General features: G+C 41.1%; 1 protein-coding gene across 1 annotated transcript in view; it reads right to left on the bottom strand.

Moving 5' to 3' along the window:
- The window catches only part of LOC134358974 (myoferlin-like), a 272,012-nt gene that overhangs the window by 193,083 nt on the left and 52,138 nt on the right, over positions 1-26,791 (bottom strand). Inside the window, exons 6-14 of the mRNA XM_063071715.1 lie at positions 17,926-18,071; positions 17,522-17,650; positions 15,382-15,444; positions 15,253-15,303; positions 14,420-14,450; positions 13,259-13,374; positions 10,925-11,051; positions 8,729-8,832; positions 8,557-8,625 (exon numbers count right to left, since the gene is read on the bottom strand). Coding sequence (XP_062927785.1) covers positions 8,557-8,625; positions 8,729-8,832; positions 10,925-11,051; positions 13,259-13,374; positions 14,420-14,450; positions 15,253-15,303; positions 15,382-15,444; positions 17,522-17,650; positions 17,926-18,071 — 836 coding nt within the window. The remainder of the gene's footprint in view (positions 1-8,556; positions 8,626-8,728; positions 8,833-10,924; positions 11,052-13,258; positions 13,375-14,419; positions 14,451-15,252; positions 15,304-15,381; positions 15,445-17,521; positions 17,651-17,925; positions 18,072-26,791) is intronic.

The raw sequence follows: 26,791 nt of genomic DNA, 5'->3' as shown, positions 1-26,791 counted from the left end.
TATCCACAACTTATTAACCCTAATTCGCAAATCTTTGGAATGTGGGAGGAAACCAGAGCACCTGGAGGAAACCCACACAGTCATGGGAAATATATATAAATTCTTACAGACAGCAGTGGGAATCGAACCCTGAACTTACAGATGGTGCTCTAAAGCATTATGCTAACCACTACACTACTGTGCTGCCCTGACATCTGAAGTATTTAGCCTATGATCTTGTCCTTGCTGGAAAACCAATGAACTTGAACAGGGCAGGAGTCATTGGCAACTTCAAAGACAGTTGATGCTGAGATACATCCTAGAATGCACTGGGACACATCAGAGATGCAACCCGGGGTCATCAGGTGTTTTGGGTCTTCCAACATCAGATGCTCTCGCCCAGGTGACCCAGTCAGAGTTGGTCAGGCGCTGGCTTGTGTCCCAGCAGCATTAGTCTATGGGTCACCTCTTGATCCATAGCCACCAGCAGGCACACTTGGCAGCCTCTTTGACGGCCCTGATGGCTCTTCTCTTTGTAGCCCCTGTTAAGCCGAGAAGAGAGCAAGTCCTGCAGAGTGGGCAGCCAGCAAAAACCTCTCCACTTCCCCTCTATCCGCTCACAATGTGCCCTCCACCCCTGTCTCTAGCACTACTCTACCAGCTCCTGGCATTTGACCTTCTCATGCTCAAACACCTCCTCAATTCGGTCTTCCAACGGCACTACCAGTTCTACCATGACCACCTGCTTCGAGGTTTCTGACAGGATGACCATGTCAGGCCTCAGTGATGATGATGCAATAAAGTCAGGGAATTTAAATAGCTTGCCAACATTGACTTTTAGTTGCCATTCAGACCCCATGGCTAGCAAGTCTGCTGCTGATCTAGGCGGAGACCGTGATTTGTCTTCAGCTTTGACAAAGGGTCAGGCTTTCTGGGTGGGCAGAGGTGCTTACTGTGGTTAATGGCCAAGGCGATATTTTCAGCCACTGCCTTCAGCAGCTGATGCCAGCCGGTAGCAGCCTTCTCCAAGGGCTTTTGGGATATGTTCCAGGGTCGCTCTGCCAGGGCAGAGAGGACATGATGGTGCCTAGCTTTTATCCCAAGAAAAAAGGTTCACTGGACTAGGCAGGATGTTGTACACAGCCTGAGACATGAACTTGATGTGCTGTGGTTCTGCCTGCCAGATATTGGACCAGATGTTCTGTTTTTGCACACCCTCCCACCTCGTCCAAACTCCCTGCTGCTACAAACGCACCACCCTGGTTGTACGCACTTCCTTGACAACCACTTGCACCTCTTCCTGGACCAGTTTGTGTCTGTCCCTGCCCTGGGCCGTATTGAAGCAGGTTGGAAGGGAAGCTGTCCAGCCCCTCCTGACCAGACACCACTGTCCCTACCAGATCCCTGTGCCTTAGACGTGACTCGGCCACCTCCACTGCATCCTGGGCCCTCCATTTAACTGCTTGTCTGGACTTTGGGGGTCGCTGGAATCTCTGAACTGCAGTCATTCCCTTGTATGGGAAACCATAAACTCTTCGTTCAGGCTACTGAAGGGAAGCTACAGTTTATTCCTCTCCCTGTACACAGCAATGCTGCTCAGGCTATGGGGAGGCCCAGCCATCTTCAAAGGTAGCCATTGATCTTCCTTTCAAGAGCCTTGTCCTCATGTACTTCATGTACCAGCCCTGGCCAGAGGATGCAGGGGAGGATGCCATGCTGGTAGATTCAGGCCTTGTACTTGCCAGGTAAGCCTGACATGTCCACACTAGTGAGGCAAACTTCTAATTCTTGGTGATCTTCTGGATGGCATCCACATCTCTCAGGCTGCAATCAATAATAGTCACGCTCCAATAGTTAAAGCCAACAGTCTGAACTGTTGAATGTGAAAGACACATTAGCCAAAAGATACACTGGAAAGTACACTTGTCAAAGGTGACCTTGTGTATTAGGATAGTATGCCATAACCAATGCAGTTAATTGAATTCATCTAGACACAACGTGATGAGTAACTTGTATGATGCCATGAGTCTGTGATGCTGCTGCAAATTTCTCTCTTGCACCTGTGCATCAATTTACTTCTGCAGTTGACAATAAATTCAACTTTGACTTGTGTTCAAACATGATGAAGCATCTAACAATCCCCATCAAATCTTGTCTACAAAGAGCTTGCTTGTTCAATTTTTGAGAAGATGGAACAAATGCTAAATGATATCGACGGAAGGCCAGCATGACCTGAAAGTGAAAGGGACATGTCGCTCTGAGAAATATTCAGAACAGCAAACATCTCCTCCACAATCTCCCTCAGCACAGGCGCCCCACAAGGCTGTGTGCTTAGCCCCCTGTTCTACTCGCTTTACACTTACTACTGTGTGTCTACGCACAGCTCCAAAGCCATATCCAAGCTTGCTGATGACACCACTGACATTGGCTGAATCAAAGACGGTGACGAATCAGCACACAGGGAGAGAGACTGAAAATCTGGCTGAGTGGTGCCACAACAACAACCTCTCACTCAATGTCAGTAAAATCCGCAAGTTGATTATTGACTCCTGGAGGAGGAAACCAGAGGTCCATGATCAGTCCTCACTGGGGGAATCCGATTTGGAGCGGGAAGGCAACTTTAAATTCCTAGGTGTTATCATTTCAAAGGGCTGAGCATGCAAGTGCAATTACAAAGAAAGCACAGCAGGGCCTCTGCTTCCTTAGGAGCTTGTAGAGACTTAACATGACATATAAAACTTTAACAAATTTCTATAGCTGTGCAGTGGAAAGTACGTTGACTGGCTACATCACAGCTTATACAGAAAACACCGTGAATGGAAAATCGTACAAAAAGTAGTGGATACAGCCCGGTCCATCAGAAGTTAAACCCTCCCACTATTTGCAGCACATCTACATGGAGTGTTGTTGAGGGAAAGCAGCATCTTGCATCAGGAACCCCACCACCCAGGACATGCTCTCTCCTCGCTGCTGCCATCAGGAAGGTGGTACAGGAGCCTCTGGACCCTCACTACCAGGTTCAGGAACAGTTATTACCCCTCAACCATCAGTCTCTTGAACCAAAGGGGATAACTTCACTCACCCCATCACTGAAATGTTCTCACAACCTATGGACTCACTTTCAATGACTCTTCATAGTCAGAATATTTATTGCTTATTAATGTAGGTTTTCTTTCTGTTTGTATTTGCACAGCTTGCTGTCTTTTGCGCACATTGGTGTGGTGTTTCATTGATCTACTATGCTTATTGGATTTACCAAGTATGTCCGCAAGAAAATGAATCTCAGCAATATACAGTATATGGCGACATATATGTTCTTCGATAACAAATTTACTTTGAACAATAAAATTAAAGATGCACAGACTTAAGACAACCAGCAACATAGAATTTAATATTGTATCAATGACAAAGCCAAATTAATCAGCAGCAATCTAAATTAGAAGTCTCCTCACAGGTGACATACCCAATGCTATAACTAAAGCTTACTCAAAAGCAGAATATGGTGTGACAACAGACCAAGTTATCAGAAGATTGATGCCGATAAGAGAGATAAGAGAGAGACAAATGGGGGAAACATTCAAAGTGCTAATCAGAGAGAGACGAGAGAGATTAACGAAAAGAGACACAGTTCCGAGTATTGTTTAGACCGGTTGCTTTGAACCTGAACTGTTTGAAGTTTGATGGACAGGTGATACCCCAGAAGGGGGATAAAAGGAACAGGTTCGCTAAGGCAAGCGACACACCACGACACGACGAGGTAACGAGACCCTGGAAGTGCGGTGCCCCCCACCCCCCCACAAGTTGGTGGGAGTTTTGGAGGTCTGGTCGCGGGACCGACCATAGACACACAGGGTGAAGAGGCACGATCGGCGGGAACCTGGTGTGTGTGTCCGCCCTTGCCTGGGTGCCGGGTTCACCACAGAAGAACGATCATATCCGGAAGAGAGGGGTCACAGTCGGTGACCTCAGAAGACATTACAAAGGGCTTGCCCGAAAGCTAACTGCGAGGAATATCAAAGGTCTGTTGAATCCGATTTGAATATCATATCATTCGCTCTCTCTCTCTCCCCGCCCCCCAATGGCACAACAGCAATTACTGCGATCTGAACTAAAGTGAACTGTGTGTCACTTGAGACTGATTATTTTACCCCTAGACTGCGAAAGTGCTTGATTGATTCCTATTATCCTAGTTTTGTGTACACGTGTGTTTTATCATTGCTAACCCGTTGCATTTATATCCTTACGTTTAGAGTACTGTGTTACTTATTTCTTTAATAAAACTTTCTTAGTTCCAGTAATCCAGACTCCAACTAAGTGGTCCATTTCTGCTGGTATGGCAACCCAGTCACGGGGTACGTAACAATGGTAAATAAAAATCTAATCAAAACCTCCTGAAGTAGATCAAGTCAGTTGTTTACTAGATCATTAAATCAGTTGTGTACTAGATCATAACTATGAAAATTACATAACTGATTTGATGACATTCACATTTTTACTCCACTTGCTTTTAGAACACTAATCGCTCAAATAATGAGCGGCAAAAATGTAAACAGGAAGGATAATTGCAGGTATTTGCAGGTATTGTGTGAAAACATTTCCACAAGGACCCTGGTTTTGGATTTGATATTAAATTTTGTTAGCCACAGCCAAGTGCTATTTCATTATTTGCATACAATAACAATTATGGTATGATCACCAATTATCAGAGTTGCGATCTTTATTTAGGATAGTTTCTGTTTGGTGATTAATACCGATGAAGAAATTCCTTAACTTGGTTAGCAATCCACTTGCATCAAATATAGTTTCAGATCAAATATAGAATTGAAAGGTAAAATAAAGCAGTGCAGAGCACAAAGCCAACATCATGTAAAATAAGAGCGTTCAAAATTAGTCTCAAGTCAAGCAGATTGAGAGGATGCCAAGTTTTGGAATGCATTCCTACCAATGGATGGGATGGGTAGAGCTCCTATCATTACACAGCACTAATTATGTTGATAGGAAACTTAACAATAATATTCTTTGGAAAGAAGCATAAAAGGATGACAGTATGACAGCCCAACAGCCCGAATTAAGATAAATGGGGACCTCTCTGACTCCTTCATTTTAGAGAGAGGCACTAGACAGGGATGCCCAATTTCTCCTCTCCTTTTTGCGCTATATATTGAACCACTTGCCCAACTAATAAGACAGAGCGAAATCGTAAAAGGTATCAAGGTGGCAGGGATTGAACAGAAAGTGGCGTTATTCGCAGATGATGTTTTGGTCTATCTGAGTGAACCAGAAAAATCATTTATAGGATTGTTTACACTGTTGGATGACTTTGGGAAAATATCAGGTTATAAAATAAATGTAAAGAAAACGCAGGTTATGTCCCTAAATTATACACCATCCAAAAAAATTGCAGGATACATACGATCTTAAGTGGGAAGCTAAATCATTAAAATATTTAGGAATAACCCTGCCGAAGGATCTTTCAACACTGTCACAGGTAAATTATGGGCCATTAATCTCAGAGATAAAAGCAGATATGCATAGATGGAATCTTATCCCCTTTTTAAGTTTAAATTCAAGGATAAATACTATAAAAATGAATGTTCTTCCTCGGTTATTATATCTTTTCCGTACTTTACCAGTGGAGGTGGATGATAATCAATTCAGGGAATGGGACAAATGGATTTCCCGCTTCATTTGGCAAGGAACGAAACCTAGAATTCAATATAACACCTTACAGTTAGGGAAGGAAAGAGGAGGTATGGTTCTTCCTTGCCTGAGAAATTATTTTTATGCCTCACAGATAACCCCTCTGTTATATTGGTGTAATAGGGAATATAAGGCTAGATGGAAGGAAATAGAATTTGGATTAGTTGACAGTTTTCCTCTTCAGGCCTCAATAGCTGACAAAGGATTGATGGCCCAGTTGGAAAAATTTAATAATGCTTGGATAAATCTTACATTAAAAGTATGGCAGAAGGTGGTTAATTCATGTGGAATTAATAACATGCTAAAACTCTTTAGATGGTGTGCATATGATACCGAATTCCTTCCCAACAGAGGAGATAAAAGATTTGAGCTATGGATAAAGAAAGGTCTTACAACCTACCTCGCATTTATAGATAAAAGAGTATTACAAAGTTTCCAAATCCTGCAGGACAAACATGGCCTAGAACATAATGACTTTTTTAGGTACCTTCAAATACGAAACTATGTTAACCAGAGTTGTAGATATACAGACCTATCAACAGTAGAATTAGAATTTTTCAAGATTCTGAATTCGGCTTGCAGTTCAATACCTAGTAAATCAGTTTCTCGCCTATATAATGCACTCTCCCATGCTAAAAATGTAAATACACTATATATTAAAGAGAAGTGGGAGAAAGAAGCGGGGTTGGTACTTTCAGAGGAGGCTTGGGGGAAAATCTGCAGCTTTCAATGGTCCTCGACTAATTCTTTGACTTGGAGAGAACATTGTTGGAAAAACATTATAAGATACTTCAAGACCCCATATCAGGAAAAATATAAAGATACAAGTGTGATGTGTTGGAGAAGGTGCGGCTCTAAGGAGGCAAATCATTTTCATATTTTCTGGGATTGCCCTAAATTAAGTCTATTTTGGGAAGGTATTCATAGAACATTAGTTAAGGTACTTAGGTCCCAGATACCTCTGAACTTTGAGACGCTCTATTTGGGGCATGTATTGTTCCTTGAACAGAAGGAAGATATAAAGTTGCTGCAGGCCCTCTTAGCGGCAAGTAAGAAATCAATCACTAGAAAATGGCTAAATCCAATACCACCTACATTAGAAGATTGGTACGAAATTATCTTGGAAATATTTAAAATGGAAAAGTTGACCTACTCCCTGAGAACTCAAAAAGAAACATTTTATCAAATCTGGAATAAATGGATTGAATATATAACCCCAATGCGAGCAGACTTTAGATGACTCTCCTAATGATTTATATTGCTCTTCTCATCAACACAGTAATATTGCTAACGTAAGCACCCCTAGTCTAAATGTTTGTTGTTTTTTTTTGGAAAATAGAGAATTAACACAAGTAAAGGGAAAGATTTGGGAAAGGGATAAAAAAAAATGAAAAAATTAAGTAAATAAGTACATAGGGATTGGATAATTATGTCTGCGGGCAGGAACAAGCACGAACAAATTGGGATATAAACACCTACAATGGTTGGTATATAGGCTTGTATGCAACATTTTGGACCAGTGGAAATGGTCCAGAAGGGTTGTATGGAAACTATTATTACCATTTTTCTTAACAACTAATTTCATTACTTAGCCTAATAGGTTAGATTTACCACAGTACATAATTATCTATTTAAATGTTTATTTTGCTTTTATATCATCTCAATGTGTACTTAAGAATGTATAAATAATTGTAGTTTTATACATATAAAAAATGGAAAAGGTTATATGTGTGAAAAAAGTACATGATAATTGTGAACTCCTTATCCAAATAAAAATAAAATTAAAAAAAAGGACATGTACTGCACATTCAGCAACAAGCCACTTTCAGAACCTGCTGCTGCTGATGTTTGACTACTTGTGTTAGATCCTCTTCAAATATTTCAATCTCAATTTACTCTTTACTGATGGGCACTGCCTTTGTAAACTAATCGTGTTGTAATTATGCTGTTCTTTCTTGGCAACACTAACATGCCTGGGGGGTGTAAAGACTTGCAATTCATCTATAAGAGTTTACATATGCAATGTCTGGTGTAAATATGAACAAGGAGATTATGCCAAATGACAGAACCCATGACATCAATCTGGGAACTTAAATACACGCACCTAGTCTAATGTAACAAGTATTCTAAAAAACCTTATTGTTTCATCTAGAATATACAGTACTGTGAAAATGTCTTAGGCACATATAAAAATTCTGTAAAGCAAAGGTGCTTTCAAATATAATGGCTTGAAAAGTTTCTAAATATCAAAAAATGTATCATGAAGAGCAGTAAACAGTAAAAACTAAAATCAAATCACTATTTGGCGTGACCACACTTTGCCTTTAAAACTGCATATTTGGTACACTGTGCAGTTTTATAGGAGAATCAGCAGGTAGGTTGTTTCAAGCACCTTGGGAGAGCTTGTCACAGTTCTTCAGCAACTTTGGCTGTCTCACTCACTTCTGTCTCTCCAGGTAATGATGTTGTGATCAGGGCTCTGTGGAGGCCATACCATCTGACACACCATATCAAAAAATTTCGGGTGCATAAGACTTTAGCACAGTACTATACAAATTGATTGTCAGGTGCAAAAGCACAAAGATCTAAAGAATAATGTGTGAATATTCATTGCCTTCCTGTCATAATGGTATCATATTTCGTATAGCATTTAATTTGCACATGTGAAAAAATGTTACAGACGTAAATCCATTTTGCAGATGCTAAGTTCTTTCCAGAGTTCCCCATGCCCATTTCTAAAATACTTACTGACAAAAAGCATGAAATCACAAAAAAAAATGACTCAAAAAATGGACATGACCACTGACTCAACATGATCAATGACTCAACATGATCAACTCAAAGCAATTACAGATTATAAAATGAAACAGATCCTACCTTGACTTGAAGATTGAGGATTTGGTTCCACTCTGGATTTGCGTTCTTTTCAATTATTTTTGTACAAAGCTTAAATGAGAAGAAAAAGCCAGTATTACAGCTGGAAGGCAATTTGCAGCGTTTAGAAATTCTATAATGACATCACTGAATATGGGGATGGGTAGATTCTCACTCTTTTTCCTGCAAAGCTAACTTCCACAAATGGATCCACAAGGTTTTTCTTGTCAGTTCCTGCTCCAAACAGTGACTTCACACTTTCTGCAAAGGCATCGTCCACTAAAATGGAGTAAAGCAAGCAGCAAAATTATGTCACTACAATGTTACTTGAGCGCAATAAACTCAACAACTAAACCCAGATACAAAATTTTAATTAGCAAATACAAGGTTAAACAGACTAAATCTTGAACACTAAAGATGCTGCCTGGCCTGCTGCGTTCACCAGCAACTTTGATGTGTGTGGCTTGAATTTCCAGTATCTGCGGATTTCCTCGTGTAGACATTCTCAAACTAAGATGATATGGTAAAGTTAAAATCAGGCACGGATCTAAGAGATTAGACCGTACCAAGCAATTTGGCAACTTGAAGCTGCAGAGAGAGCAAGATGGGTTGGGAAGAGAATTGTTAAATATACAAGGCAACATTGGCCCTATATAACAGCATCTGTGGCAGACTTCTTTTCAGTAGCCAATATAAATTGAAGAGTTGAGAAGACATTTAGGTGGTAATGTACATTTGAAACTCAAGGACAGCGAGGTAAAACGCAGAAAATGGATTCATTTCTAAGGAAGGTCCTGTAGATTAGGAAGGGTTTGGATGGGGCTGTAGAAATGCTCAATACTAGCCAGCACTGGATGCAAGAAAGGTGCTCCTGCTGGGATGAGGCAGCTGGAGGACAGGGGCAAGATAAACAGGTGCAACTCTGGAAGACAGTGTGAGAATATCAAATCAACTCTGTGACAGGAATGACTAGGTAGCCTAGCAGGTTAAATTTACGATGTCAATAAAAAGTAAGTTGTAAAATTAGTCAGCTCCATCATGGATACTAGCTCCATAGTATCCAAAACATTTTCAAGAAGCGGTGCTGCTGGAAGGCAGTGTCCATCGTTAAGGAGTCCCACCACCCAGGACATGCCCACTTCTCATTGTCACTGTCAGGAAGGAGGGTAGAGGAGCCTGAAGGCACACACTCAGCAATTCAGAAACAGATTCCTTCCCTCTGCCATCAGAACTCTGAATGGACATTGAACCCATGAACACTACCTCACTACCTTTTTTTTAAAAAATTCTGTTTTTTCACAACTTATTTTAATTCAATAATATACATTTATAATTACTGCAATTCAGTTTTTTTCTATATTTATCATGTATTGCATTGTACTGCTGAAGCAAAGTTAACAGAGTTAACAAATTTCACGACATATGCTGATAAACGTGATTCTGATTCCAAGTAACAGAGCTGCTTTCAACCCCTGTTGGATCCACATTATCAGTGAGCTAATTATGCAAAGCCCTTGACTTCTGAGGATACCAAGTGTGAATTACGTTCAAATGGGCCAACATATTGCTGCAATTACAAAAGGAGGCTGTTGGTGGCTATATTTCATCAGGAGTTTGAGGTGGCTTAAGGCTGATTTATACTTGTGCGTCAAATGTACGCCGTAAGTACGGCGTAGCTGCGAACCCTACACTGAACACAGTCAGCTCCCCATGAGCACTTTCCTCCCCAGCAGAGAACATCCTGAAAAGGTGAAGCCTTACCCATCATTAAGGACCCCCATCACCCAGGACGTGCTCTCTTCTCATTACAGCCAGAGAGAAGGTACAAGAGCCTGAAGACACACACCCAACATTTTAGGAATGGCTTCTTCACCTCCGCCAACAGATTTCAAAATGGACAATTAGCACTACCTCATTATTTTTATTCCATTTAATTTAATTTTAAATATATTAAACTTCACAACATATGTTGATCTAGGTGAATCTTAAACCCCATTTTGATTCTGAAATGCAAGAAATGAAGTAGGTACAGAGGAGATGTCAGGGGTAAGTTTTGTTTTGTTTTGTTTTTTTTACACAGAGAGTGGTGAGTGCGTGGAATGGGCTGCCGGTGGCGGTGGTGGAGGCGGAAATGATAGGGTCTTAAGAGACTCCTGGTCTACATGGAGCTCAGAAAAATAGAGGGCTATGGGTAAGCCTAGGTAGTTCTAAGGTAGGGACATGTTCAGCACAGCTTTTTTTGTGGGCCATAGGGCCTGTATTGTGCTGTATGTTTTTCTATGTTTCTAGACCACAAAACAGCTTGATTGTATACGCACCATTGTCACCAAAGTTACCATAATCTCCCCTACAACCCCAAAATCCATCTTACTCTGTGGAACATCCTCTGCTCTGTAAATCTTTAGAATGAAAGTCACCCATCGAAGAGTGAGGCCTGCAGGAAGCAACAGGTTGCTTTCAACGTCGTCCTCATCTTCATTCTGCACCTTATTCTCAACCTATTAAGCATCAAAAAAGAGAAAAAAATTAATAGAAAAAAGAAACTTGCATGCAATTTTTGCTTCTTTCACAATCTTCACAGCATACCCCATTATGAGATGTTTCTGTGGAGAGGTGTGACACCAGCATCACCATAACCGCTGAGTATTTAATAACTTGTTCAAAAGCTCTTGTTCCCCCCCCTCCAAAGTAGTTTGATTTTATTACTACAAAACTCAGCTTGCAGTTTTATCTGACATCAGTCTTCCCATCACTCAGGAGTGTGGCGAGTATGCCAGGCTAAATAAAAATTGGTTTGGATCCCCTCATCTTAAATTACTCTTCTTAAGTATTCTTTGCATGTATTCCTCAGTACCTTGTGGCTTCCAAAACATAATTAACATAGTGTCAAATTATTCCCTTTCTTTCAAGGCCATTTGTTGCTGTTGAAGAACTGAAAACAATGAAAATAATCATCTAACACATCCAACGTGTGGGTATATTGCCTAGACCACTTTACATTCAGTTGTTCTTCAGTCATACCCATATATTGGAAGGTATAGTTATTATGGCATTTATCTTCATGACAAAAACGTGTAAAATTCAGCAGTACTGCCTGTTGATCTAGGTGAAAAAAAAGTAGATTAATGTACTTATCTGTATACAGTATTCTGGGTGCCATCTTAAACAAACCAGTGAAAGAGGCACATCAGAATGAGGAGTTTAGTAATGTCACAATATCAATTGAGCCATTCTGAATTTCTCAATTATATATTCCCAAAGAATCTCATTTAATGCTGTTCAATGCTATTTATTTACTTTTTGACATTCCCCATTCTTCTTCGTACCTACTGAATAAAGATTCCCATACTGGCACCAACTGCCAGTAGTGCTCTTACTGATTACTAACAATCATTACTACAAAATTCTAATTAAACGTTGACTGTCCCTCGTTACATACGAGGCTACCTTCCCCACTTGCCCACCTTTTGTCAAACCTTGTCATCAGGCAGGAAATGTCTTTGAAAGAACTTGGTCATGAGATTCTGAGGCTCAGAGCTCAATGTAAATTTATTATCAAAGTACATATGCAGACATCTCACCCTGCAAAAACTCATTTCAGAGAGGTAGCACCATCAATTTGTGGAAGACTCCTGGAACTTCCGGGAGAGGTGGGATGTCTGCAATAGAGTAGTTCCTTAGCAGCTGGCCAGCTAGTTTAAATAACATTAGCTATGCTAATGAACAAATGACACCTGTTAAACTTACCTCAACATGTCTTTTACAGTCTTAACCCACCATGGGCAATGGAAAAGTCACTGTTGCAAACAGTGCAGCGAGCAACACTGTCATTATTTTTGACCCCTATTAGGCAGGGGTACACTTTAGTGTAGTCTGGGGTGACGTACGTTTTATTTTTTTTTTTTGGAGCACTCTGCCATGGCGCACTTTCTCTCTTGTGCTTGCTCTCTATCACGCTCTCTCAAAAAAATCAATTTCTGGGATATTGTATATAATTTGCGGGCATCAGGGAACCACTATTAATATGCGGGAGACTCCTGGAACTTCTGGGAGAGGTGGGATGTCTGCGTATGTGTCACCATATGCTACCTTGAATTTCAATTGCTTGCAGGCATTTACAGGAAAATAAAGAAATACAATGGTGGGCATGTATTCCAAGAATTATTATTATAAGAATTCTAATGAAAGATGATATTGTCCTGAGGTGGGGGTGGGGCGTGCCTTACTCAGATTGTCAAAAGTCACTTTGCCATGATTGACTAGTTCAGAAACTGCAGCTGCTTTTCCCATTTCCTGGTGTCCAGTTTCAACTACCTTGAGTATATAGAGAACACGTGGGAAGTTCCGTCTCTCTCCCTTTGTTTAAGGCAAACAGCGCACATGACCATTGGGAAGGTATGCTCTGCGCATGCTTTTAACTAAATATATTTGTTGAATATTCAGCTTTGTAGTTTCTGTGACATGGGGAACATGAATGTTTAGTCAAATTTTTACTGTTTGTAAATAAATTATTAATACACCTACTCCCATCAGCAACTCCTGTCTCGCTTGCCGGACCTGCGGACCTGATTCAACATTACAGATGCTTGCAGAGGTGCAGGTGATAGCTCATAACCACCAGGGGAGCTGTTGTGAATGTGATAAGCAACCTGAGATTAACTCATTGGCTAGAAACTGAATTCAAATGTCAACACCAAAGCATTACCGGAGGCTCATCTCCTGTGGCCAGGACAAATAAGCTGACTTTCATGTATCCCTTCGACCCTGTACTTGTATCTTCAGGATCATGAAGCAGGAGCCATTTTCTCAAAACAGCATGTCCTGAGGATAGCAAAAAAAAATTTACATGAAATATACTTATCCATCAGCACTCACACAACATTATTCAAAAATGTAGCACGAAACAGAAGCAGAAAATGCATTAGGCGATGTTCACTCTGGGGAACATCAGTGCTAAAATCTTCATGAAACACTTTATGGACCCCAGTTTGTACAGTTCTCGGTGTGTATTATCATCAGCATCTCAGAGAGCAGAGAGGAGAATTGCACAAGAGAAGCAAGATTTCAATTACATAGAGACCAGAAAATCCTGGCCTGTTTGGAGCACAGGGGGATATTTGATACAAGGTTTCAGGGGAAAAAAAATTCTTAGCATTAACAACTAAGGTGAAACTTTCCCTTGGAAATAAGGTCCAGTGTGATTGGCCAAAGAAAGAGACACTTCAGTAAACAGTGATTTACAGTGCATTGCTCGACAAATGATGCAAGTAGATTCAAATCAATAATTCAAATACTTGTAAGAGGAAACTGAAAATTACTGAAAGGCAAAAGTCTGCATCATTAAAGGAAAATTCCAGGAGAGTGGGACAGTCCTAGAGAAATGTTACAATAGAGTCACAGAATGTTGCAACCACCATTCTGTAAATGCCTACAGAAAGCCTTCCTGCCGATGCCATAATTAAACATACAAAATGCTAATGAATCTCTGGTCATTTGTAGCAATTTATATCATTTATAGCACTTTAAATACACTGAATTTTGTCTTTTTCCCCTTTCAAACTTAATGTTACTATCTAACACACACAAATGCTGGAGGAACTAAGCAAGCCAGGCAGCATCTATGGAAAAGAGTAAACAGTCGACATTTAGGGCAGAGACTTTTGGCTGTTTACTCTTTTTCATAGATGCTGCCTGGCTTGCTGAGTTCCTCCAGCATGTGTGTGTGTGTTAGAGTAGTAACATTAAGTTTGAGAGGGAAAAAGACGAAATACAGTGTACATAAAGTGCTTATCAGCTTTGTGAAAATGGATAATCAAAGCTCGCTTCTCCTTCCTCACTTCAATTTACAAAGAAACACACAACCTACCAGGCTCATCATATACATAACCGACGTCCAGCTGAAAAACAAAATATCTCATTTTAGGTCTAATTCTTCGCTTTGAAAACAATACAATGTTAACACCTAGAATTCACGTACTTCAGCCTGCACAAGCTAACAGGTCAACTTCGCATGTAGGAGTACCTAACTTGCAATTTTACATCATCATGGTGATCTTACCATAGAGCTTAGCAAACTTCCCTTTCAAGTGTGGGAACAGAATGGTTCTAATAATTGCAAGGATGCTGTAATAATATTAAAATAGACAGGACTATAAGCAATTACAAAGAATACCACAAGGGCTCAGAAATTAAACCGTGTCAAAAAGTTAATTAAAATTCATGGACAAAGTGAAACAATGATCTGAATTTCCAATGCACAGAATAATAAGGAACATATCCTTCACCTCAGTACTAGATCTCACACTCCACCTATGCTATATTCAAGTTCAAAAGAGAAAAAAAAAACAAAATATCCATTTTCATAAACAAGAGATCCTGCAGATGCTGGAAATCATGAGCAACACACACAAAATGCCAGAGCAAGTCAGACAGTGTCGATGGAGGCGAATAAACAGTGGATGTTTTAGACCAAGACCCTTCATCGGGATTGGAAGTCTGAAGCCTTTTGTGTGTGATATACATTTTCATAATCCCAAAGTCCATCTTTACATGGTATAAACACAACATGCTACAATTCAGTAAATGTGAGATTTAGATCATGGTGACATTTCTGAAGAGTTTAGCAGCTTTAATTGCTTGGTTTGTTAATGATGTTTATAATTTAAATCTAATAGCCAAGATACACAAGTAAAAACTCACCTTGAATTCTCCCATTAGTGAATCTGATCGCAATGAAAATGAATTATACACCTAAAGAGAAAACAATAAATTTAACTTGCTTCAAAAGCTCGGAAAAGTAAGTTCATGACAATTACAAATGAAACTTACTCTAATGTAGATGGATTCATCAAAGAGCTCCTCTGGTGAGCGATGTACATTGAAGAAGAAAATCTGTTAACACAAGAACATCAGTTACAACAGGGCACATTCGAATGAATGTTGAGCTGGGTTCTCAATAGCCAAACATGTATAAAATATATAATAATCCCAACTAAATGGATGTTTATCAACTGCTCTTAACAGTCTGTGGGTGTGGTATTGCTTCATTATGTGCCATGTCATATGATGTGGGCGATCATGGTCTTTCCATGACCATGATTGTTCTTGGCAAATTTTTTCCTACAGAAGTTGTGTGCCATTGCTGCCTTCCTTACAAGGCAGGTGACCGCAACAATTATCAATACTCTTCAGAGATTGTCTGCCTGGTGTTAGTGGTCACATAACCAGCCCTTGTGATATGCACCAGCTGCTCATATAACCATCCACCACCTGCTCCCATGCCTTCACGTGATACCGATGGGGGAGCTAAGCAGGCACTTCATCTTATCCAAGGGCGACTGGCAGGCCAGTGGAGGGAAGGAGGGATGTACCTCCATCCAAACACCCGGTGGTATCTACCTCCAGCCTCTTCTCCAATATCAATATATCTGGGATTGTCTATGTCTGGAAACTTAATTGGACTTGAAACTCATAAGGACTGATATGCTGCTGAGACCAGCTTGCATCCTGACATCACCATAAAGATTTTCTACCAGCTCCAGTTCACTATTATAAACACAAAAGATTCTGCAGATTTTGGAAATCCAGCATAACACATACAAGATGCTGGAGGAACTTAGCAGCTCAGGTGGCATCTACAGAAAGGGATAAACAGTCGATGTTTCAGCCCGAGACCATTCATCAGGTCTGAAAAGGAAGTGGGAAGAAGCCAGAATAAGAATGGGGGGGGGGCGGAAATAATGCAAGCTAGATGGTGATAGGTGAAGCCAGGTAGGTGGGTGGTGGAAGAGGGACTAACTGCAAACACCATCCTTCCCCTTCCTGATGAACGGTCTTGACTATGTATTTCTTTCCATGGATGCTGCTCGACTGCCGAGTTCCCCTAGCATCTTGTATATGTTACTCACTAACTATTAACCTGATAAACAAGAGTTCCAACAAACATAGTCATACTTTATTGGTCCTAGGGGAAATTGGTTTTCGTTACAGTTGCACCATAAATAATTAAATAGTAATAAAACCATAAATAGTTAGATAGTAATATGTAAATTATGCCAGGAAATAAGTCCACGACCAGCCTATTGGCTCAGGGTGTCTGACCCTCCACGGGAGGAGTTGTAAAGTTTGATGGCCACAGGCAGGAATGACTTCCTATGACGTCCTGTGTTGCATCTCGGTGGAATGAGTCTCTGGCTGAATGTACTCCTGTGCCCAACCAGTCCATTATGTAGTGGATGGGAGACATTGTCCAAGATGGCATGCAACTTGGACAGCATCCTCTTTTCAGACACCACTGTCAGAGTGTCCAGTTCCATCCCCACAACAGCACTGGCCTTACGAATGAGTTTGTTGATTCTGTTGGTGTCTGCTACCCTCAGCCTGCTGCCCCAGCACACAACAGCAAACATGATAGCACTCGCCACCACAGACTCGTAAAACATTGATATCTAGATGAAAGTGATCAACTTGACTGGTATCCTATAGGTTTCCTCTAAACATTTACTCACTACACCATTGGTTCACTGTAAAGTCAACAGAATCAACTTGTTGCCTTTCTCATCAAGCTCGCTGGCAGATGTTTGGACCATCAGCAGATGCCCTCCACGTTCCACATAAATTCTTGGGTTTAAATCCTGGCACTTAGTATTTATAACAGCAGTCTGGGATTTCCACATGAATAATTAACATGTCACAAAATAACCTGCACATCTCAGATGCCAGGGCTTTATATCATTATTATTCTGCACACGCATGTTCCCACCAATCATAGTTAATATTGGAGAGAGACATTTCAAAAGGAACAATGGGAGAACACTTCATAAGTGCTATGGGATCCTTTACCACTAAGACAGCAGGATTGCTATAGGTCAGTCTAATTACTTGCTCCAATAAGTACAAATGCAAGCAGGAAAAGATCATGCAACCTCATCAAGCTGGCTTCTTCAAACTCAAGTAAAGATTTATGTACCTCATTGAAGTGGGGGTTGTTTCCTCTTCGAATCCTTGTTCGATGAGTTTCATTGCAGACAGTCACTTTAACTACAGGCTTTACGTTATTACCTGGCAACTGACGTGCTGCAATTATCCTCACCCGAATCTGAAATACAGCATAGCAAATTGGGTGCAAGAAGTTGTGCTTTACACTTATTGTACAGACACAAAATTGTGAACAAAAATAAATCAGTTATTAGCCATTTCATTTCCAAATGGACAGCTGCTGTAAACAGTCTAAATGACCTGCTGTGTTGCAGCTTCTACACGTTTGACATTCTCACACTTAATAGATAATGAAGTGGCAAGTGGCTCCATCAAGACAAAATAAGATTTTATTGCCAGAGGAAAATAAATGCTATTTATACTCTTCCAAAATACCTGGAAATCCTGAGGTTTGTTGGATAGCAACCTCTTACTTTTCTTCCTCCGGGGCCTTCTCACTCTTGGAAGGGCTGGTGTACCAGGGGTTCCTGTAGTGCCTCCAGTCCCTGCTCCGCCCTCCACATCTTCTTCATCGTCTTCTTCTGCAAACAGCAAGATGCCCACTGAGAACTCAATCATTTGTGTACACCTACCCCAGTGAACGTTTAGAAGGAAGCAAGTCTAAGTTCTTCCAGGGACCTGCATTCTATCAAAATGCACTCATAACACAATGAACCACGACCTTGAGGTGCTCTGTAAAATGGTCATTTGCACCAGGCAGCCCAACTACAAAGGCTCTGATAATCAATGCTTTTACAATTCAATTGTTTGCCATTAATTGGGAACTCAGCACAAATGTAAAGGCTACCCAAGCATCAATTTCCTATTTAGCTTTGTGAAGATAATAGTCAAAACCAGGTAGCACTTACGGTATTTTCTATTTTTTAAACCAGTAATATTACTTGTTTTGAATGGAGATTTTGGGAGGGTTCACTCAGCATCAGCAGCACAGAAAAACTATTAAAACCATAAGGCAGGAGCACGCAGCCCAGTGAGATCGCTCAGCCATTCAATCATGGCTGATTTTTTCCAACTCCAGTGTCCTGCCTGTTCCTTGTAACCATCAACCAATTAAGAACCCTTCAATCTCTGCCCTATATACACCCAACATCTTGGTTTCCACAGCCTTCTATGGCAATGAATTCCACAGATTCACCACTCCCTGGCTTAACAAATTCCTCCTCAGCAGTGAAGAGTTTTGAGAAAGCAGTGCACTCTTTCCCTTTAGGAATATCATTAAATTAAAAAAATATATTATTATGCATAATTTGTTGAAGAACTCACGAGGTGTGGAAACAAAGTAATCAGTGCTTGAAACCATTGGGAGTAAATTCGTGCATTGGGTATCACCAACTAAATTTCTAGTTTCCCAAGAATGTAAGCAAGAAATATAAAATTTACCCACAGCACTTTTAAACTTCTGAATGTACTCCATGTGATCAAAGTAGCTGACACACTGAAATGCCACTGGGCACAGAGGGAAATTATAAAGAAAAGATTAGTTAAGAGAATGAATGCCAGTATTTATGGATCTTAGGATGAGTGGATCCTTAATTGTGGTATTTGTAGGAGGTTGATCACATGTCACACATAACTGTAGTTCCCTTATCTCAAGGCTGGGCTCTTGGATCCCATACATTCCTGCTATTAGAAGCAACCTCTATATCCAGTCCCTCTATACAGGTCTTTCTGTATCTCCTAATTTTCAATAACGATACGCCCTCATCGTTCTGAACGCCATCAAGTATGTGCTCAAGATATCATTGCACCTCGTATGTTAAACCCTTAATTCCTTGGATAATTACCGACCCTCTCCAAAATTGCTCACAATATTCCAAATGCAGTCTGAACAATGCTTTAAAGACTCAGCAGTCCTTCCTTGCTTTTATCTTCTAGTTATAGCCTCTCAAGGTGATTGGTACTGACTCAACTTGCAGGTTCACCTCGAGGGTATCTTGAACTAAGACCTTTTGCACCCAATTTCTAAATAGTCCCCATATCATTTAGAAAATAGTGCATGCCTTTATTCTTCCTACCAAAATGTATAAGCCCACAGTTCCCCACACGCCATTTCTTTGCCCACTCTCCCAATCCATCAAAGTCCTTCTGCAGATTCCCCACCTCTGAGACACTTCTTGTTCCTCCATCTACCTTGGTATTACATGTAAACATGACCACAATGCCATGAGTTTGTTCAACCACATCACTAATATCTTGAGAAGAGATGCAGTTGCAACACTAAACCCTGCAGAACTCCACGGCTCACCAGCAACCATCCTAAACAGGACACCTTTATGTCTCCTTTGATTGCTGCCAGACAACCAACTCTTCTATCAATGCCAGTACCTCCCCTTTAACACCATGGGCTCTTAACTTAGAAGTTTTCATGAACTTGTGACAATGTTAACTGCTTATTACTAGCTTTTCTTCTACTGTCCCATTTTGAAGGCAGCAATTTTAGCAGAACTGCATTTGCAGCAGTGGCTCAATTGGCTATTGAGTTTGACCATTTCAGGCCCAGTCAATTAACATGGCATGCTGCACTTTGCTGTTTTTAGAAGAGTGGGACACAGTTCAGATGTCATCGAAGCAGTTAGATTTGCTCAGGATGATAAAACACAGGTCACTGTTCACTGAAAAGCCCACGTATGAATTCTTGGAGATATCTGCACAGGAGCTGATTCATTACTTGTTCGATGAATTAGTGCAGCACTTCCTGACAGATATAGATGAAATAGAAAACATGGACAAAGGAATAACTCCAGAAATTACCACTGGTTAGATCCATTCTACCAGGACCCAGCTAGAACTAACATCCTTGAAGATTATTTAATACTGAATCTTTAAAGTGAAGACAGATGGTCAGCTAAAATAGGTTGCAATTTTTCTTTGTCAACAGTAAAAATTACAAAAAGCTCACGGTTCACTTGTATTACCAGTGACACACGTCTCAACAGTTTTAGAGGATTGTCTTGAGAACATCATCCCCAATTCACTGAGGTTTCGTGTTACATATTTTAACAGCGCTGTCACATTCTTAAGTATTTCCTTGTTAAATTTGGTCTATTGCAAGGAACAAACTTTAGGACAACAGTGAAAACTATTTCAGCAGAATTAAGCTTAAAGATTTAAAAATATACTATAATGTAGCATTTTTTCGAGAGCCCATGAGACATGGAATCAAGATGATCAGTGCTTGAAAGCCTTGGGCATAAATTGATGCATTGGGTATCACTAGCTGACTTTCTAGTTTCCCTGAAGTGTAGGTCAGAAATATAAAATTTTCCCACCGCACTTTTAATTTCTGAATGTACTCCATGTAACCTGCTGAAATGCCACCGCCCAAAGAGGGAAATGATAAAAAGTGAAGATTAGTTAACAGAATCCAGGTCCTGTGTCTCTCTACACCCATGACTACGTGGATAGGCACAGCCCAAATGCCATCTATAACTTTGCTGATGACACAACTGCTGTTGGCAGAATCTCAAGCGGTGACAAGGAGCCATGCAGGAATGAGATGGATCAGCTGTTTGAATGGAGTTACAATAACAGATCACTCAACACTTAGAAGTGTGAAGAGAAAAACACCTGCCATACGAAACAACAAAAAATTATCAAAAATCCAACAAATTGATTGTGGACTTCAGGAAGGCAAAATTGAGGAAACACACACCAGTTCTCATTCAGGGGGATTAACTGGGGAAAGAGTGAGCAGTTTCAAGTTCCTGGGTATCAACATCTCTGAAGATCTATCCTGTGCTCAACAAATTGATGAAATTATGAAGGAGGCATATCAGCAACTTTATTTCAGGAGGAATTTGAGGAGGTTTGGTATGTTCACCAGAAACTCCAACAAACTTCTACACATGGACCATGGAGAGCATTCTAACTGGTTGCATCACCTTTTGGTTTGGTCTGTGCAGTATCAGAAAAGAAAACTGCAGAGGATTGTAAACTCAGCCAGTTCCATCATGGGCACTAACCACCTAAGCATTGAGGACATTTTCAAAATGCGGTGCCACAAAAGGTAGTCCCCACCACCAAGGACCCCTGTCACCCAAGACAGCACATTTCTTACTGCTACCATCAGATAAGTGGTACAGCAGCCTGAAGGCACACACTCAATATTTTAGGACTAGCTTCTCCCCCTCCCCCTTCAGATATCTGAACAGACAATGAACCAACCCATGAATACTACCTCACTATTTTTGCATTACTTACTTAGTATGATTTGCTGCTGCAACACCACAAATTTCACAACATTCGTCAGTGATATTAAACCTGATTCTGAGAAGGAGTGCCAGCAGTAGTGGATCTCAGCATGAGTAAAATGAGTGGAGCATGAATTGTGACATGCCATACAGAATTTCAAGAATGCACTGCTTTCTCAAATATCTTCAGTTAACCAATGTCCAAAGCCTTGTTCTCGCTTTCCAAGATCTTATTTGAAAGAATAAAAAAAGTTTACTGATTAAGTGAAGTGTATCCAAACTGTATACAGTAAAGAACACCTAGAGCTGTCCAAATACACAAAATACCATCTCCACTGTTACTTTTGAAACTAGAGTTTTTAGTCACTGGTCCATTCCATAAGTTTGCTGTCATAATAAGCATGCTTATAATTGCTCAGTTAATTATGCATAATGTATCCCAATCCTAAAATACACTCTAAAGAAGTTTCAGAATCAGAATTATTACCACCGGCACAAGATTTAGGCTAGGCCTGGAACAATGTGCCACCCAGATATGCTTCCTATCTGCTTATTAGCAAATAAGAGTGTACTACAAATGGTACATTACCGCAAGCAATGTCATTAAGTAGAACGAAAACCAGATGTCTCAAATATTAATTCTGGATTTTTCAGTTATAATAATGAAACAAGATAATGCCATCTCTCCATTTCTCCCATCCCTGCAGCCTTCACATGGTTATTGGGAAGTCACAAGGTCCACTGTCTTCAACAGCAAGGTAAGTCAGCATTTACTGATTTTTCTAAAAGGCCACAAGTCACAGAAGCAGATTTAGGCCATTTGACTCAGAGTCTACTCACTCATGGCTGATTTAGTTTTCCTCTCAACCCCATTCTCCTACCTTCTTCTCGTAAACTTCAATGCCCTTATGAATCAAATCCTATCAACCACCGCATTAAACATACCCAATCACGGCCTCCACAGCCATTTGAAGCAATGAATTCCACAGATCATCACCCTCCAGCTGAAGAAATTCTTACTCATCTTTGTTTTAAAGAGGTATCTGTCTATTCTGAGGCTGTGCTCTGGTTCTAGACTCTCCCACTATTGGAAACATCCTCTCGACTTGCACTTTCTCTAAACATTTCAATATTCAATAGATTTTAGTGAGATCCTCATTTTTCTAAACTACAGTGAGTACAGGCCCAAAAGTAGCAAAATGCTCCCCTTCTCATTGTAGAGGAGGATGGTGAAGGCCTTCTGAATGGATTCTGATGTGCTGCCAACTAAAAGTATAATGCCATACACTTCCAGCAAGTCTGGGCACATCTTGTCCCACAGCCAAGTACAATCTGGCCGCCCACAAAACTTGTTTTTCTGAGACTTTTATTCATTTCAAAAAGGAGTGGATAGAGCTTGTTAGATCCTCCTGAGTCAATGCCTGCTCCAGTCTCTGCCCCATGATCTTATCCAACACCTCTGAGATGGAGGATGCAAAGTTCTGTGCTGTCTATGGCCTTCCCTTCATCCAGGCATGCCGAGGACTAGCAGATTCCGTGTCTCTGTGCTTCCCTGTTACTCTATTTCCTTGTCTTGACACTGTAAGTCAGAGTTCCTTCTGATAAAATGATACCCACTCTAGATCAAAGATGATCAAAAGCAGCCGCTGCATGGTTTTCAGGGAACTAATGCTATTCTGTCAGACCTTCCTCACCTTCTGAACATGCTTGACTGCGAATACTTCTCAGCCGTTTTTCCATGGAAGCCAGGGAATTCAGGAAATAAAGTAGTGATATGTTTACATCAATAAAAAGTGCTGCCAGCCTTAAGACACAAGCTGGCTAAACTCTTAGGGCCTGAACAAGCATAGTCTGGGATATTTTGGGAAGCACAGGAACAAGTTGCTGGAGAGCACGGTAGAGAGCTCCGTGTCTTCCTTAGCCGGAGCCAGGCAAGATACCAGAAGACTGGAATGGGGCTAATATTGCACATTTAGGAGTTGTGAGGACAATCCTGGGAACTGCAGGCCAGTAGTGGGAATGTTACTGGAGGGGATTCTGATAGGCAGGTTCTATCTGCATTACAGATTGTCCGCAGCGGCTTTGTGCGTGGGTACTAGTATCTCAAATTTCTTTTCAGGTTTTTGATGGAGGTGGCCAAGAAGAGGACTGACTAAGGCAGGGCAGTAGATTATGTCTGTGCGGAGTTTGATAAAGTCCTGCATGGAAGACTGGTGTGGAAGATGAGATCACAATGGGATTCCAGGGGAAGCTAGCCTGTGATAGTGGAGGACCTCTTTTTCAGAATGGAGACCTGTGACCTGTGGTGTGTTGCAGGGATCAGTGCTGGGTTGCCTGCTGTTTGTCTATATAAATCAACGATTTAGATGAAAAAGTGGGTTGCATGATTAGCACGTTTGCTGCTGGCACCAAAATTAGCGTGGCGGACAGTGAATGTGTTTGTCTAAAGCAAGGGTTCCCAACCTGGGGTCCATGGCCCCTCGGTTAATGGGAATGCTACATGGCATTAAAAAAGTTTGGGCACCCCTGACCCAAAGTTACAAAGAGCCTGGGTCAACTGGGAAACTTGACAAAGGAATATGGCAGATTGAATTCAACTTACTCAAGTGCAAAGTAATCTATTTCAGGAAGTTAAACCAGATCAATGTATACACATTAAATGTCAGGGCTCTGGGGAGCATTGTAGATCAGACGGACCTGGGTGCACAAGTACATAGGACAAAAAAAAAATGACAACTTGGGTAAAAAAAAGGAAATGAAGGCTGCATTTGCCAGACTTGCATTCATCGGACTGGCATTGAGCACAACAGCTGGACGTTGTTACAATCTACAGGATGTTGGTGAGACTGCATTTGGATTTCCATTCTATAGGAAGGATGTGATTAAACTAGAAAGGGTGCAGAAAGGATTCACATGATGTTGCCTGGATTGTGAGACTTGAATTAAAAGGAGAGAAATGGATCGGGTGGCGCCTCTTTATCTCTCTTGGAGCAAAGGGACATAAAGCTATAAGATGCATAAATAAAGGCTAGAGACACAGACTTAAGCTAAAGGGGAAAGATTGAAAGGAGACCTGAAAAACAAATTTTTCCCTAACAATCAGTGTGGTGAAAGTGTAGGAGGTGCCAAGGGAGGAGTTGTAGAAATGGTGATGGATGGGAAAGGTTTGTAAAGCTATGGGCCAAATGCAGACAAATGGTACTAGATCAGGAAGGCATCTTGACTGGCACTGCTGTGTTAAAGGGCCTGCTTCCATATCGTATAACTCTGACTCCAACGCCATTGGCAAAGCTCCTGGCTAGCACTTATCCCATGTTACACAGCGTGAGATCTGAGCGATCTCTCACAAGTGATTTTTTCTATTTTGTCAGTGACTCAGTCAAAGATGCACTTTGGTCTGCTCAGCATTTAGTCTTCTCATGCTAGTGCCCACAAACGACTGTGGTCCAGAGGAACATTCCGAGCGGCAGGAGTACATATTGGTGGATGCTCTGGGCCTTGGAACAGACACAAGTGCCTGTGGAACAGGACCACAGCACAGCATATTGACACCACTGAACATTAAGGGCTGAGCCTGTTTATCGCACAAACGAAGCATGGGAGATGCTTATTTAAAAATAAAACATTAGTGCTATTGATAAGCTAACATAGTGAGTTGCTTTGTATAATGGATGGAGTTAATGACATGCATCGATTGCATTTACTTTTTAATAGGAAGAACATTTTTTTTGGAAAACACTTACTGGAAAGGCTAAACAGGAAAAAGAAAAGAAAAACATGCTCTGGTCTGCATGTTCTCAAAAATTAAAATAATAGTGTTTAAGAAACAGTACATAAACATTTCATCAATGAATATGACTATCATTACATGAGCAAGACTACAGAGTAAAGCTTTAATCCCTCTGCAGTCTTTGTAGGAGTGGAAAATTAATGCACCTGAAATTAATCCAGTTTAAATGTTGATACAGAAATCTCAACATTACTGGCTGTGTCTTTAAAAGTACCAAAGCAGACATTAGTCAGCCTGTCAATAAAAAGAAATCACTTATTATTCACTGATGCAGGATGGTAACAGGCCTTTCTGGCCCAACGGGTTTGCACTGCGCAATCACACCCATGTGACTAATTAACCTTCCTTGGAAGGGGGAGAAAACCTACACAGTTGTGGGGAAGATGTACAGCACAAATTTCTTACATATTGCGACGGGAAATATGATTTGCAAATATCACAGGTCCTGAAAACCACTGTACACTGAGCATATTGCATACCTAACTGAATGATACATTCAGATTGGAGTATATTTTGGTGACACTTCCAATCTGGAGGAGACCACGTGCCTAACGGCGACTCCTTTACTTGCATCTTCAGAAACAGCTCTATTTCCATCTTCAATATCTCTATTTTTCCTTTCCAGGATTCTTCTGAAGACCCTGACCTGGAGTTAAACGTTGACTTCGGTTCTTAGTGGGAATTGGACCCACTCTCACGGTTTCATGACTGACCGTTATTCGATATGCCAAGGATGCAGCCTAAGAGGTTAGCTTGCCTTCGCAGTTCCAGGATCTCATGGCTCTGGAGATGGGCGGACTGAAGGTCGGTGTCTCTGCAGGAATTCAGTGTGTCATGGGAGACAGAAGATCGAAAGCAGCAAGCTGGCTGCGTGCCCAGAGCCCCGAGTTCTTTGGACACAGAGCTCAGAAAAAGTGATGCAACAGACTTCTAACATCGTAAATCAGCAAGATGTTTGTTACGTCTCCCCTCTTGTTGTGAAATGGAGACATCTCTTTCTCCCTTATTAAGGAAAGAGAGAGTGCCTGTGGTATACTGAATACAGGGTGAATGAGTAGTTTTTGGGGTATTGCGTCTTTGCTGATGTTTTGCTGCACACGAGTGCTCGGTGGTGGGTGCTGATCTTTTTTTGCTGGTGGGGAGGGGAACGTCGACTCAGACCAAGAGAGGCCTGCGTCGGGCATTTTCATGCCTTACGAGGCACAGATTGGAAGTCTGTGTGGGGCGCCACTCCTCGCTCAGATACTAGAGCAATGTGTGG

The sequence above is a fragment of the Mobula hypostoma genome, chromosome 19 (genome assembly GCF_963921235.1).
Source record: "Mobula hypostoma chromosome 19, sMobHyp1.1, whole genome shotgun sequence".
Classification (NCBI taxonomy): domain Eukaryota; kingdom Metazoa; phylum Chordata; class Chondrichthyes; order Myliobatiformes; family Myliobatidae; genus Mobula; species Mobula hypostoma.
This window is presented reverse-complemented; position numbering and strand designations above follow the sequence as displayed.